The following is a 12,720-nucleotide window of genomic DNA, read 5'->3' on the forward strand; positions in this document are numbered from 1 at the left end:
GAAAGATGATCATCTTCTTAGAAGAAGATGTCTAGAAAGATGATCAAAGATGTTTGGAAAGACGACCATCTTCCCAAAAGATGTTTGGAAAGACAAAGAGCTTCGTCTTCCTAATGAAACTCTTTGTCTCCTCAACTTGATTCAATGTCGATCTAAGATCTAATTGAAAGGAGAGAGATCGTTGGAGGGAGAGAAAACTTCGAGAGGGAAAAACTATCGGCAATGGTGTCAAAGATAAAGTTGAAGTTTGAAAACTAAACTTTAGAGGGGAGATACATTTTTCAAAACTTTGCCTATGGGGAAAATGATTAATTTTTAGGGTTTAGGGAGGAAAAAATAAATAAAATTGATGTATACATGGCTTTATTGGCATTTTTGGGTTCCAAGCCATCCTCAAGTCTCCATGCAGCCTTTGAAGCCAAAAAGAATTGATAGAGATCAAGGTGCTGATCAAGTGCAATAAAGCTAGTATTCCCAAGATCTTTTGCAAGGAATTAGTGGTCCAATGACTAGAGCAAGGACAAAGAAGATGAAAGAGGCTTTACAAGGCTTAATCATGGAGATGCATGACAAAGAGGTTGTTCTAAAAGTTTCCAATGCTACACTAAGGATAATCACTTATCTTTATGTGCAAGATAATGGACAAGGCTTAGAACTTGAAGAATAAAGCTTGGAGTCCATGATATAATTTTGGGCCGCATGGCCCAAGCTAAAGAAAGGCTTAAATTAAATGATTAGGTGTTTTGGGTTGTTAGATTTTAAGTTAAGGTTAAATATACATGTAAAATACTTAACTTCTTGGGTTTATTTGGGCTTGTAGGTTGGCCCATGTCTTGATATATTAGCTAGGGTTTTTACTTTGACTTTTATGCCTAGGATTATGATGATTACATGCCTATATAAAGGCTACAACTATGAAAAACAAAAATAGACATATCATTAATAATTTTGAGGTATTTTCAGCAAACTTTACTTTGTTTCCTTATGTTCTTGGAAGAATGCATCATCTTGACTTATCAAAGGAGTGATCAACCTTTATGGCATCTTAAGATTGGGGTTTTAAGGATTTAGTTTCCTTAGGGTTCTAATCTGATTGATCCAACTTGTTTTCTAGCTTTTCTAGGGTGTGCATAACGGATTGATTCAAGGGTTCCTAGGGCAAGTCGTCTAACGGGTTGTAGGTCGCCCAGCGGGTTCTTTATCATTTGGTATCAGAGCCTTGGTTCTAGAAACAGGTTTACGTCTCTTTTATCTATCTTTGTTTAGTACTTTTCTTTGTGCCTTATTCATTCCTTATGTTCCTTTTTGCTTAGTTCTTCTTGTCTGTGCTAATCAGCTTCCTGATCTTAAAGTCGTATTAATTTTGTTTGTGTTTGATTTGATTAGATATTTAAAAAAAACAAAAAGAAAAGAGAAAAAAATCAGAATTAAAAAAAAAAGAACCAAAAAAAAGAAAAAAAAAAAAGAATAAGTTGTGTTTGAGTTGAGCAGTGCATCTTGATTCTTGCCATCTATTGGTACAATTGCACTCTGACTTTAATTCTTTTCCAACATCAAGAGGATATCTTAAAATTATAAGTTTCGCATTCCTATTTGAATTCTTTCTTTCTTTTTTTGGATTTGGCTAGTTGACTAATTCAAAGCAAGCTGTGAATTCCTTTTGCGCTAGGAATTCTTTTCCTAAATTATATAACAGCTGTCCTACTACATTAATTAGTCCTAATCATCATCAAATAAGGAATTCTTGTGTCTCAGTTATTTCAATTTCGTGTTCTATAATCTACTTAGCCTATTCCGGTTCAATTGTGCATATATAAAATTATTTTTGCTTCATTTTGCTCTACTCCTTAAGTCCTTGCGTTTTAGTGATTTCCTTTACATGTCTTTTACTTCTTTTTGAAGTTTTCTTATTTTCTTGGCTCCGTTAATCAATTTTTTTTATTTTATTTGCCATTTGCCTCAACTAAGTTTTTAAAGTTCTAATTTTGAGACTTGTCACCATCTAACTGATTGCTCCTTGTGATTTGTTGATCTTGATTCTTTTAAGAACATAAAGGGGGTTGGCTTAAGTGAAAAAAAAAAGGAGAGAGTGGTGAGATCATCATCGAAAACAGAGTGAAACATGAGCGATAACAATCTGGTTTGAGTGCAAATACGTGAGGGAGTGTGTGAGGGACAAATTTCTTTTAATTACTAACGTGCTTTGCAGGTTGTAAACATGAGTAGTGAAGGAGAACAACACAATACGGACATGAAGTTTTGGATTAAAGCTGTTACTGAGCAATTTAAGCTAATAAATGCAAAGCTGGATGATTTACAATCACCTAGCAGATCCAAATCTTCTAGGAGACATGTGATTAAAGAAGAAGAAGAGGAAGAATCAGATTATGAAGAATTAGGCTCAAGAAAAGGCAAGAAGGTTGTTTCCAAAAGAGATAACAATTTGGGCAGCATAAAAATGAAAATTCCAGCATTTCAAGGGAAGAATGATCCTGAGCTTTATTTGGAATGGGAAAAAAAGGTTGAACATGTATTCGATTGCCATAATTATTCCGAGGAGAAGAAAGTAAAGCTGGCAACTGTGGAATTCATCGATTATGCAAGTATTTGGTGGGACCAATTAGTGATAAATAGGATAAGGAATGGTGAGAGGCCAATTCATTCATGGGAAGAGATGAAATTGGTAATGCGCAAAAGATTTATACCTAGCCACTACTACAGAGACTTGCATAGGAATTGTAAGGGCTGGTTCGAGGGTCCATAAGTGTGGAAGACTATCACAAGGGGATGGAGATAGTTATGATTAGAGCTAATATAGAGGAAGATCGAGAGGCTATCATGGCAAGGTTTATTAGTGGCTTGAATAAAGAGATTGTCGATGTGGTGGATTTGCAATACTATTTGGAGATTGAGGAGTTATTGCACAAGGCTATCAAGGTAGAGAAACAAATTAAGACCAAAGGGTCCAAATCTGGTTCAGCCTCTAGTTTTACATGGAAAACAACTTGGAAAGACACCAATCAGCCTCAAGGCCAAAAGAAGATGCAAAGCCAAAGGATTCAGTTGTTGTTTCTAAAGGTAAAATCGAAACCAAATCTTCTTCTAAATCTCGTGATATTAAGTGCTTTAGGTGTCAAGGGCATAGACATATTGCATCTCAATGTCCAAATAAAAGAGCTATGATCATGTTGGAGAATGGTGACATAAAAAGTGTTAGTTCAAGTGATAATGGCATGCCACCATTAGAGGATTATTCTGATGTTGATGTTGAAGAATCTGTTCATGGAGATATGTTGGTTGCAAGGCGCACACTAAATATTCAGCCTAAGGATAATAATGATAAGAAGCAACATGAGCACATTTTCCATACTAGATGCCATGTTAAAGACAAGGTATGTAGCATGATTATTGATAGTGGAAGTTTTACTAATGTTGCTAGTACTTTGTTGGTAGATAAGCTCAATCTGGAAACCTTCAAGCATCTTAAGCCGTATAAGTTGCAATGGTTGAATGAGTATGGAGAAATTAGAGTAACCAAGCAAGTTTTAGTTGTCTTCTCTATTGGCAAGTATAAGGACGAGGCTCTTTGTGATGTGGCACCAATGCACGTTGGTCATATACTTTTTGGCTGACCATGGAAGTTTGATAGGAAGGTTACTCATGATGGCTACAAGAATAGATACTTTTTTGAATTTAATAATCGAATTATTATATTGACTCCTCTCAAAACTTTTGAAGCATATAAGGATCATATTAAGATAGCAAGAGAGTGCAAAATGAAAGAAGAACAAATAAGAGGACAAGAGGAAAAGAAAAAGAAAGAGAGTGAGAGGTTAAAAGAAAAGAAAGGAAGTGAGGCCGAGAGGAAAAATTCAAGTGAAAAGAGTGAGGCCGAGAGAAAAGCTAAAGAGAAAGGTGTGCAAAAAGGAGAGAAAAGTAAGAAAGTGAGTGTGTTTGCCGAAAAAGTGAGGTTAAGAGTGATATGATTGCAAGGCAACAACTACTTGTACTTATGTACAAAGATGTTTATTTTCTTACTAATGACCTTAACCCCCCTTTGCCTAGTGTGGTTATTTCATTATTGTAGGAGTTTGAAGACTTGTTTCTCGAAGAGATTCCCTATGGATTACCTCATTTAAGAGGTATTGAGCGTCAAATCGACTTGCCTATAGAACTAATCCTAAGGAGACAAAGGAGATTCAAAGGCAAGTGGATGAGTTGGTGGAAAAGGGATTTGTCAGAGAGAGTCTTAGCCTATGCTCAGTTCCTATCATTCTAGTCCCAAAGAAAAATAGAACATGGCGCATGTGTGTGGATTGCCAAGCCATCAATAAGATCACAGTAAAGTATAGACACCCTATCCCTAGATTAGATGATATGCTTAATGAGTTGCATGGTTCGTATGTGTTTTCAAAAATTGATTTAAAAAGTGGCTACTATCAAATTCGCATGAAAGAGGGAGATGAATGAAAAACCGCATTTAAAACTAAATATGGATTGTATGAGTGGTTAGTAATGCCTTTTGGTTTAACTAATGCACCTAGTACATTCATGAGGTTAATGAATCATATCTTGCGTGCTTTCATAGGTAAATTTGTAGTAGTTTATTTTGATGATATTTTAGTTTATAGCAAGAATTTGGGTGAACATGTGAAACACTTGCATGTTGTTTTTAGTGTGTTAAGAGAGAACCGATTGTATGCTAATCTCAAAAAGTGTACATTTTGCATGGAATTCGTTGTATTTCTTGGTTATGTTGTTAGTTCGCAAGGTATTAGTGTGGATGAAGAGAAGGTAAAGGTGATAAAGGACTGGCCTACACCTAAGAACGTGAACAAGGTAAGAAGTTTTCATGGTTTAGCAAGTTTTTATCGAAGGTTTGTTAAGAAATTTAGTTTTATTGTTGCACCTTTGAATGAACTTGTTAAAAAGAATGTTGTTTTTAAGTGGGAAGATGTGCATGATCAGGCTTTCAGTACCTTGAAAGAAAAGCTTACTAGTGTACCTTTGTTATGTTTGTCTAACTTTGATAAAATTTTTGAGGTAGAATGTGACACATCTGGAATAGGAATAGGGGTTGTTTTGATGCAAGATTCCAAACCAATTGCTTACTTTAGTGAAAAGCTAAGTGGGGCAGCCTTGAATTTTCCCACTTATGACAAGGAACTTTATGCATTGGTAAGAGCTCTTCAAACATGGCAACATTATTTGTGGCCAAGGGAATTCATCATTCTTTTTTATCATAAGAGCTTAAAGTTCTTGAAATCCCAAGGTAAGCTTAACAAAAGACATGCTAAGTGGCTAGAGTTCATCGAAACGTTTCCTTATGTGATCAAGTACAAACATGGAAAGGAAAACGTTGTTGTCGATGCATTGTCTATGAGGTACGCATTACTTACTTCTTTGCAAACTAAGTTACTTGGTTTTGAATTACTTAAGGACTTATATACTAATAATTCTGATTTTGGCTAAGTATGGAATGCATGTGCTAAGTGTGCATTTGGTGATTTTTATAGGCATGAAGGATTTCTATTTAGGAGAGATAAATTATGTGTGCCTATTTGTTCTATTCGTGAGTTACTTGTTAGGGAAACTCACGGAGGTGGGTTGATGGGTCACTTTGGTGTGCAAAAACTCTAGATATATTATGTGAGCATTTTTATTGGCCTAATATGAAACATGATGTGCAATCTGTTTGTGATAAGTGCATTACATGTAAGCAAGCAAAATCAAAGGTCAAACCGCATAGCTTGTATACCTTTTTACCTGTACCTAACCAACCTTGGATTGATATTTCTATGGATTTTTCTTAGGATTACCCAGGTCTCAAAGTGGTAAGGATAACATATTTATAGTTGTTGATAGGTTTAGTAAAATGGCTCATTTTATTGCATGTTCTAAAACCAATGATGCAACACATATTGCTGATTTGTTCTTTAAGGAAGTGGTTCGTTTGCATGGTCTACCAAGAACCATTGTTAGTGACAGAGATGTTAAGTTGTTAAGTCATTTTTAGCGCACTTTATGGATTTAATTGGGAACTAAACTCTTATTTTCTACTGTTGCACATCCTCAAACGGATAGACAAACTGAAATAGTTAATAGGACACTCACTACTTTGTTACGTGCTATCATTCAAAAGAACTTAAGGCAATGAGAGAGGTGTTTACCACATGTTGAATTTGCTTATAATAGATCTGTTCATTTTACTGCTTCATTTTCACCTTTTGAAGTTGTTTATGGCTTTAATCTTTTAACTCCTTCGGATATTTTACCTTTGCCTACTAATGAACGTGCTAATATTGATGGTAAGAAAAAGGCAGACTTTGTGAAGGATTTACATGCCAAGGTTCGTGCTAACATTGAAAGGAAGAATAAGCAAAATGCAATACAAGCTAATAAGGGGTGTGTGAAGGTTGTCTTTAAACCTAGTGATTGGGTGTGGGTGCATATGAGGAAAGAACACTTTCCCCCACAAAGAAAGTCCAAATTGCAGCCTAGAAGAGATGGACCTTTTAAAGTCTTGGAAAAGATTAATGACAATGCCTATAAACTAGATTTGCCAAACACTTATGGTAATGTTAGTACTACTTTTAATATTGCTGACTTATCTTTGTTTGATGTAGGTGATTCGAAGACGAATCCTTTCGAGGAGAGGGGGAATGATGAAGATCAAGGTGTTGATCAAGGGCAGCAAAACAAGTATTCCCAAGATCCTTTGCAAGGAATTGGTGGTCCAATGACTAGAGCAAGGACAAATAAGATGAAAGAGGTTTTACAAGGCTTAATCATGGAGATGCATGACAAAGAGGTTGTTCTAGAAGTTTCCAATGCTACACCAAGGATAATCACTTATCTTTATGTGCAAGATAATGGACAAGGCTTAGAACTTGCAGAATAAAGCTTAGAGTCCATGATATAATTCCGGGTCATATGGCCCAAACTAAAGAAAGGCTTAAATTAAATGATTAGGTGTTTTGGGTTGTTAGATTTTAAGTTAAGGCTAAATATACATGTAAAAGACTTAACTTTTTGGGTTTATTTGGGCTTGTAGGTTGGCCCATGTCTTGATATATTAGCTAGGGTTTTTACTTTGACTTTTATGCATAGGATTATGATGATTACATGCCTATATAAAGGCTACAACTATGAAAAACAAAAATAGACATATCATTAATAATTTTGAGGTATTTTCAACAAACTTTACTTTGTTTCCTTGTGTTCTTGGAAGAATGAATCATCTTGACTTATCAAAGGAGTGATCAACCTTTGTGATGTCTTAAGATTGGGGTTTTAAGGATTTAGTTTCCTTAGGGTTCTAATCTGATTGATCTCACTTGTATTTTAGCTTTTCTGGGCTGTGCATAACGGATTGATTCAAGGGTTCCTAAGGCAGGTCGCCTAGCAGGTTCTTTATCAAGAATAAAGTTCTAGCAAATCGCAAGCCAAATGAAGCATTGCACCTTCAATTTTGGCCTAACTTCACTTTTGGGCATAACCTCATTAGTTGGACTCAAGAATCCTTTGAGTAGTTTGCTTTTTCAGCCTAAAAATAAGCTTCACATGGTGCCTTTCCAAGCCCCATCCACTCAAGACTCTTTTGAAGCCCATTTTAACTCAAACTTATGTATTTAGTTGGCTAAGAACTAGATAAAAATTTAGTTGCAAAGATAGGAGACACGGTTCTTAGATTTAGGGAAAAGACTACTCACTTTTTGTTTTTAGCAACTAAGAGATATGACTTAGCTTAATTCAAGGGATTTTTGTATTAAAAAATTAATAGATTTTGTATTGGAAAGTCTATTTTGCTGCCACTTCTTCCCTATATAAAAAGTGGTCGTGTTTTTGTAAGAGTTTAGACAATTTGATGTAATCAAAGTTTGAAGCAAAGCTTTGTTGGGTTTCTTCATTTTCCTTTATCCAATTCATTCTTGGTGGAAGACCCCAAGGTTGGTGAAATTTCCTTTATACCTTGGTTATTTTTCTTGTTACCCTTGAAATCCAAAGTGTGAAGCCTTGAATATGTGTTGTTTTCCTCATGTTACTATTTACATGTGTGATTTTGTAATTTCTAGTTTTTACCAGTAAACTTTGAAGCTAGTTTTGAATACCTTGTTGATTGAGTTGTGGTTGACATTATATACCGTTAGAAAGCTTTTTGAATGTTTTTTCCAATAATATATAATTTGCATGATTTGAAGCTCATTTTGATTGGTTAAAATTGGAAGACATATTGTTGTTGTGTTAAATAAATAGTAATTTTCATAATTGAGTTTGTGTGTTGTTGCATTGTCTTGATGGAAATGCACCAAAAATTTTCAAGAGTTAAAGTTTCGTTAATTTTAACCGTCTATTGGTGATGTTTGATATTTTCAAAGTTAATGGGTGAAATAGATTAGAGCATACCTTAGGGGGGACATATACTTCGGCCAAAAAAAATTAAAAAATATATAACATAATTTTAAAAAATGTTTTTTATTTTAGGAAACTGAGTAAAAAATGCATTTTATTTTAGGCAACTAAGTGAAAAATGAAGATCTTCGAAAATATTTTCACGTGGGGACTCTCTTGATCGATCACTCAGCAAGTCAGAACTCTCACGATTTTGTAATCGCTAAGTTGCCAAATTTCTCTTTAGATAAGAAGCTTTTTCTGCAAATTCCTCTCACGAATACATCGCGACCTTTTGAAGCTTTCTCTTTCGCCGCCATTGAAGTAAAAAGTAAGTTTCATAATTAATATTAAGCAATATCACTAATTTTTTTATTGACGTTCTGTATTCCGGAGATTGATACCGAATCTATAGAATATAATAGATTATTTCTGAGAAAAATATGAAGTTCTCGTTTGTTTTTAAGTATTAATGATCGAATTGGTAGATTATACGGTGTAGAACCTTCAAAGTTTTTGTGAGATGGGTTTCATTTTTTTTTTGTCAAATCGTAATTTATTTCCCGTAGAATTTTGATATGAAAGAGTTGTAAGATTTTGCTGTCAAGCTATAAATTAGGGCTAGAACTTGGATTCTTTTATTTATTCGTTTTTGTTGCGTGATCACACTGCTATTGGCGTTTTGTTTGTATCATTTTTGGCGTGGGATGCCATTTTTCGTGGAATAGGGGTTGGAAATAGAAGCTTCAGTTTTGCTCAATTTTTCGATTTTAGTTGGTTCATTTTATTTATATTTTAGGCATCGTCGAGACCATATCTGATAGCCACAGCAAAGCTCATTTAGTGGCAGTTCAGGGTAGGAATTGAAGTGGGGGCGTTAAAAATTTAGCACAGTTGAATGGCCGTCTGTGCTCTCATTATTAATCTACATGCTTTACAGCTACATGGACTAGTCTATGACACACCGTCTATGTGTGTGGATAGATTCTGGCATCTATAGCTTGCATCTGACACCCTTCCTATGATTCATCTACTTGTTTACCTTAACATTCACCTGAAGTTTGTGCCCTAATTATGACGTATTCATGATTTTCATTTTAGCAGGTGGTATGTACAGATGGATTCTCAAATGCCTTATGTACTTCAACTGCAAAATATCTGATTAAAGAACTAATCCTTTGATTTATATAGTCACTTTTTGTACTTTCTCAAATGATTTATTATTAAGTCCTATAGCTGGACTTGGGTAGAAAAGAGTGGGCCTGACTCCTCGCTAGTGGCATCTAATTGGTCATTATATCTTCAGTATCCCATGAGCTTTTCAGATAGTTGTATCCTGGAAAGGAATGCATGTGTGTGTATATATATTATTTTGATATATTGCTGAGACTCTATTGGTTTCTACTATGAAAGCATAGTATGTACAGTAATTTATATTTTCACTTTGGTACTGTTTTGCTTATAGTAGGGACTTAGTGGTAAAGGCGATTGAATATTATGCTAATTTGGTAAGATATGAATCTACAGGAAATGGGTTTTTGGACACTGCTGGAGGGTTTTCTACTTCTTGCAAATGCATTAGCAATAATAAATGAAGACCGTTTCCTTGCACCTAGAGGATGGAGTTTCTCAGAATTTTCTGTGGGGCAGACAAAGTCATTAAAGGGACAGATCATAGGTCTCATTTATGCAACCCAGTATTTGAGAGTTCCTCTTATACTCCTCAATGCAATCTGTATTGTTGTAAAATTGGTATCTGGGTGATGCTTCACAAGGTAAGATCATTGTAGGCACATATAATTTTGTCTATGTCCAATGCCTACCTGTGTTTTATTATCTACCGTTTCCACCATTTTAAAATGTGAAATTGATCGTGGTTAGTCCACCTCCTTCCTTTAGGCTGGGATTTATTTTTGTGTTCATACACTTGTTAAATTTGAGCTGAAAAAATTCCATCAAGTTGCTATTGGAGTGATAAAGATGTTTTGACAATAGATGAATAGCCAGTGGTTTGTTGGCTGGGAAAGTTAAATAGGATTTATCATGTTATACAGTATATTTAAATGTCATAGGCTTTTGAGCAATAATATTTAAAATTAGCTGAGAAAGCAAGACATAATTCTATATTAAGCATTTTTATGCCAAATATTGTTTGTTAGGTGGGCAAGATGTGGTAGGCATTTAGCTTATTGGAATATGGAATTGTTGCTTCTATGGTTATTTATGAAATATACTGCCAAACTGGGCTTAGAGTGAAGAATTAACAATCTAATGACACTTAACTACCAGTTGCTTAGATGGTATCGAAAAATGGGCAGTCAGTCTCTTTTCTGCCTCTTATGTCCAACCGTGGATTTCTTTTGTAGGAACTGTAGAGTAGACAACAATTAGGAGTTTGTCTCTGGTTAGAAGAAATGAATGATTTCAATTATTTTTCCATAAAAAATTCTTTCTTTTGTTAATTTGGTATGCTGCCTTTATTCTTGATTGTTGCTTCTGCTATCACTTTCCGATTGAGTTCTTGCCTTCTCCATTGTCTCCTGTGTATTAGTAGTCTGCATGCTACAGAGTTTCAGTACTTATTACCAATGTAGAGTTCTTGCTGTTGTAATCAATTTCAGTGTTTTTTTTTTTTTTTTTTGATGAGTATTTTGTTTGCAGGACTTTCAGAATCAAATTGCAAAAAGGGGAACCTTGAAAAGGTCTGCAAAGAAGCAGAAGCATGTCATTCTGAATATTCAAGAAATTCTTTCCATGTACACATTTTTTTGTATAATGAACCACTATGGGTTATATTAAGCCTCAATAACATTGTTTGGGTGTGAGAATGAAAATGACATGAAATCCAGAAATTTCAGTTGTTTGTTATGGTGTTGAAATAGTCTTTTCACCCTATTACTCATATGTACCAAGTTGTTCAACTGCATGTGTTATTGATTTAGCAACACTATATTATGTGCCATGAATTTGATCTCTAGACCTTTTTCTGACCTTTTATGCTAGCCTTGCCTATGCTTTTGTTTTGTGCATAAGCAGTGTTAATTGATCGTTTAAATGTTTTAATTGTTGAATCATTCCGACTTTCTGCAGCAGAAAGATGTCTCTGTTGCATAGTGTATCATTTATGCTATCAGAATCGATGCCATTTGAAGTTATGCCTGACTGCAAAGATTTATCTTCATTTGTGGCTATGATGGGTCAATATGTTCTTGTGTTGTTTTAATGATACAGAGAAGGCTATCTTCACTTGTGTTGTTCTAATGATGGGTCAATATCTTCTTCTGTTGCTTCAATGATGTCATTTAATGCCCTTGTTTCAAACTTACTTGTATATATTAATGTGTTGTTGTATAAGAATTGGCATTGTTAATGTTATCTATGTCTCTTAATGCCTATTTTTCATCATAATTTCTTGCCATGGCTTGCAAAGTGCTTCATAGAAAAGTAGTAGGTATTCAATAGGCACAATTGACATGGCATATGATGTGTCACTTTTAACTTTTTTGTGTTGGTAAATTTGTATAAATATATTCTTTCACGTTAATGCTATATATACAAGTTGGTTGTTCATGTGTTAATTTTCTACCTAATTACAGATAAAGGCCTTTATTGATGAGCAGTTGGAAAAAAGATGAAAGAAATATAATTTCTTAAAAAATAAAACTAGAATTAAAAATTTTACGTGTCATTCTGTTGATAAGAAACCAGATAAGGAAAATTCACTCGAAAATAAGTAAGCATTTGAAAGGGTAAAATGAGAATATAGAACAAAGAAAGAAAGAAGTGAAAGAATGAAACACTTTGGTTTTGTGCGAATAAATAATACATTTCTTTTTGGGAGTTTTAACTTAAATCCCCATCTACCAAAATGACTTAAATGGAAACCATGGCTTCACGCTGATAAAAGCAAACTTCAGATGCAAAATTATTCAGAAATGCTAGCAAATTGGCATTAAATTATCTTTTAGTGTCTTATTTGAACCAGAATTAGAGCAATGCTATATGCACCCATCCACTTCTGAGTACTGACAAATTCTGTTTCCATTGTGGATAAGGCTATACATGTCTGTTTCTTACTGCTCTGAGATATGACACATTTTTGGAGTAAGAAAGCATAACCATAAATTGATTTGCATTGATCTAAATCACCACCCCATTTAGCATCCAAATAGCCAACGATACGTAAATCTGATCCTTGATAGCATAAATAGTAATCCATGGTGTCTTTCAGATATCTCAATATCTTTTTGACAGTCTTCTAGTTTTCCTTTCCTAGATTCGATTGATATCGACTAACCAACTCGACAGCAAAGCAAATATCAGGGCGAG

The 12,720-nt window shown here is 34.6% G+C and overlaps 2 protein-coding genes across 3 annotated transcripts; both read left to right on the plus strand.

Moving 5' to 3' along the window:
• Positions 1-577: 577 nt before the first annotated feature.
• LOC123194381 lies at positions 578-7,098 on the plus strand. 2 transcript variants are annotated; one of them, XR_006497262.1, is made up of 2 exons: positions 578-1,235; positions 6,627-7,098. XR_006497262.1 is itself a non-coding variant. In XM_044607571.1 (2 exons), exons 1-2 carry the CDS (start codon positions 2,994-2,996, stop codon positions 6,899-6,901), a joined length of 360 nt encoding a protein of 119 aa, XP_044463506.1. In that variant the 5' UTR covers positions 2,950-2,993; the 3' UTR covers positions 6,902-7,098. The 2 variants fall into 2 exon arrangements, 1 of the variants encoding a protein (XP_044463506.1); XM_044607571.1 differs by lacking the exon at positions 578-1,235 and adding an exon at positions 2,950-3,078.
• A 1,394-nt stretch (positions 7,099-8,492) lies between these two features.
• On the plus strand, positions 8,493-11,353 carry LOC123194121 (immediate early response 3-interacting protein 1-like). Its single transcript, XM_044607280.1, has 3 exons — positions 8,493-8,722; positions 9,919-10,166; positions 11,053-11,353. The coding sequence occupies exon 2, from the start codon at positions 9,922-9,924 to the stop codon at positions 10,153-10,155; it is 234 nt and encodes a 77-aa protein (XP_044463215.1). The 5' UTR covers positions 8,493-8,722; positions 9,919-9,921; the 3' UTR covers positions 10,156-10,166; positions 11,053-11,353.
• The last annotated feature ends 1,367 nt before the right edge of the window (positions 11,354-12,720 follow it).

Source organism: Mangifera indica, chromosome 13 (assembly GCF_011075055.1).
Source record: "Mangifera indica cultivar Alphonso chromosome 13, CATAS_Mindica_2.1, whole genome shotgun sequence".
NCBI classification, from domain to species: Eukaryota; Viridiplantae; Streptophyta; class Magnoliopsida; order Sapindales; family Anacardiaceae; genus Mangifera; species Mangifera indica.

What these genes read in the sequence shown, in the direction of transcription:
- LOC123194381 (XM_044607571.1), top strand. Translation starts at nt 2,994, where the DNA reads ATGGAAAACAACTTGGAAAGACACCAATCAGCCTCAAGGCCAAAAGAA. An exon ending in TTCAGTTGTTGTTTCTAAAG is followed by an intron (nt 3,079 to 6,626) that starts GTAAAATCGAAA and finishes TGTTTGATGTAG; the next exon opens with GTGATTCGAAGACGAATCCT.
- LOC123194121 (XM_044607280.1), top strand. Translation starts at nt 9,922, where the DNA reads ATGGGTTTTTGGACACTGCTGGAGGGTTTTCTACTTCTTGCAAATGCA.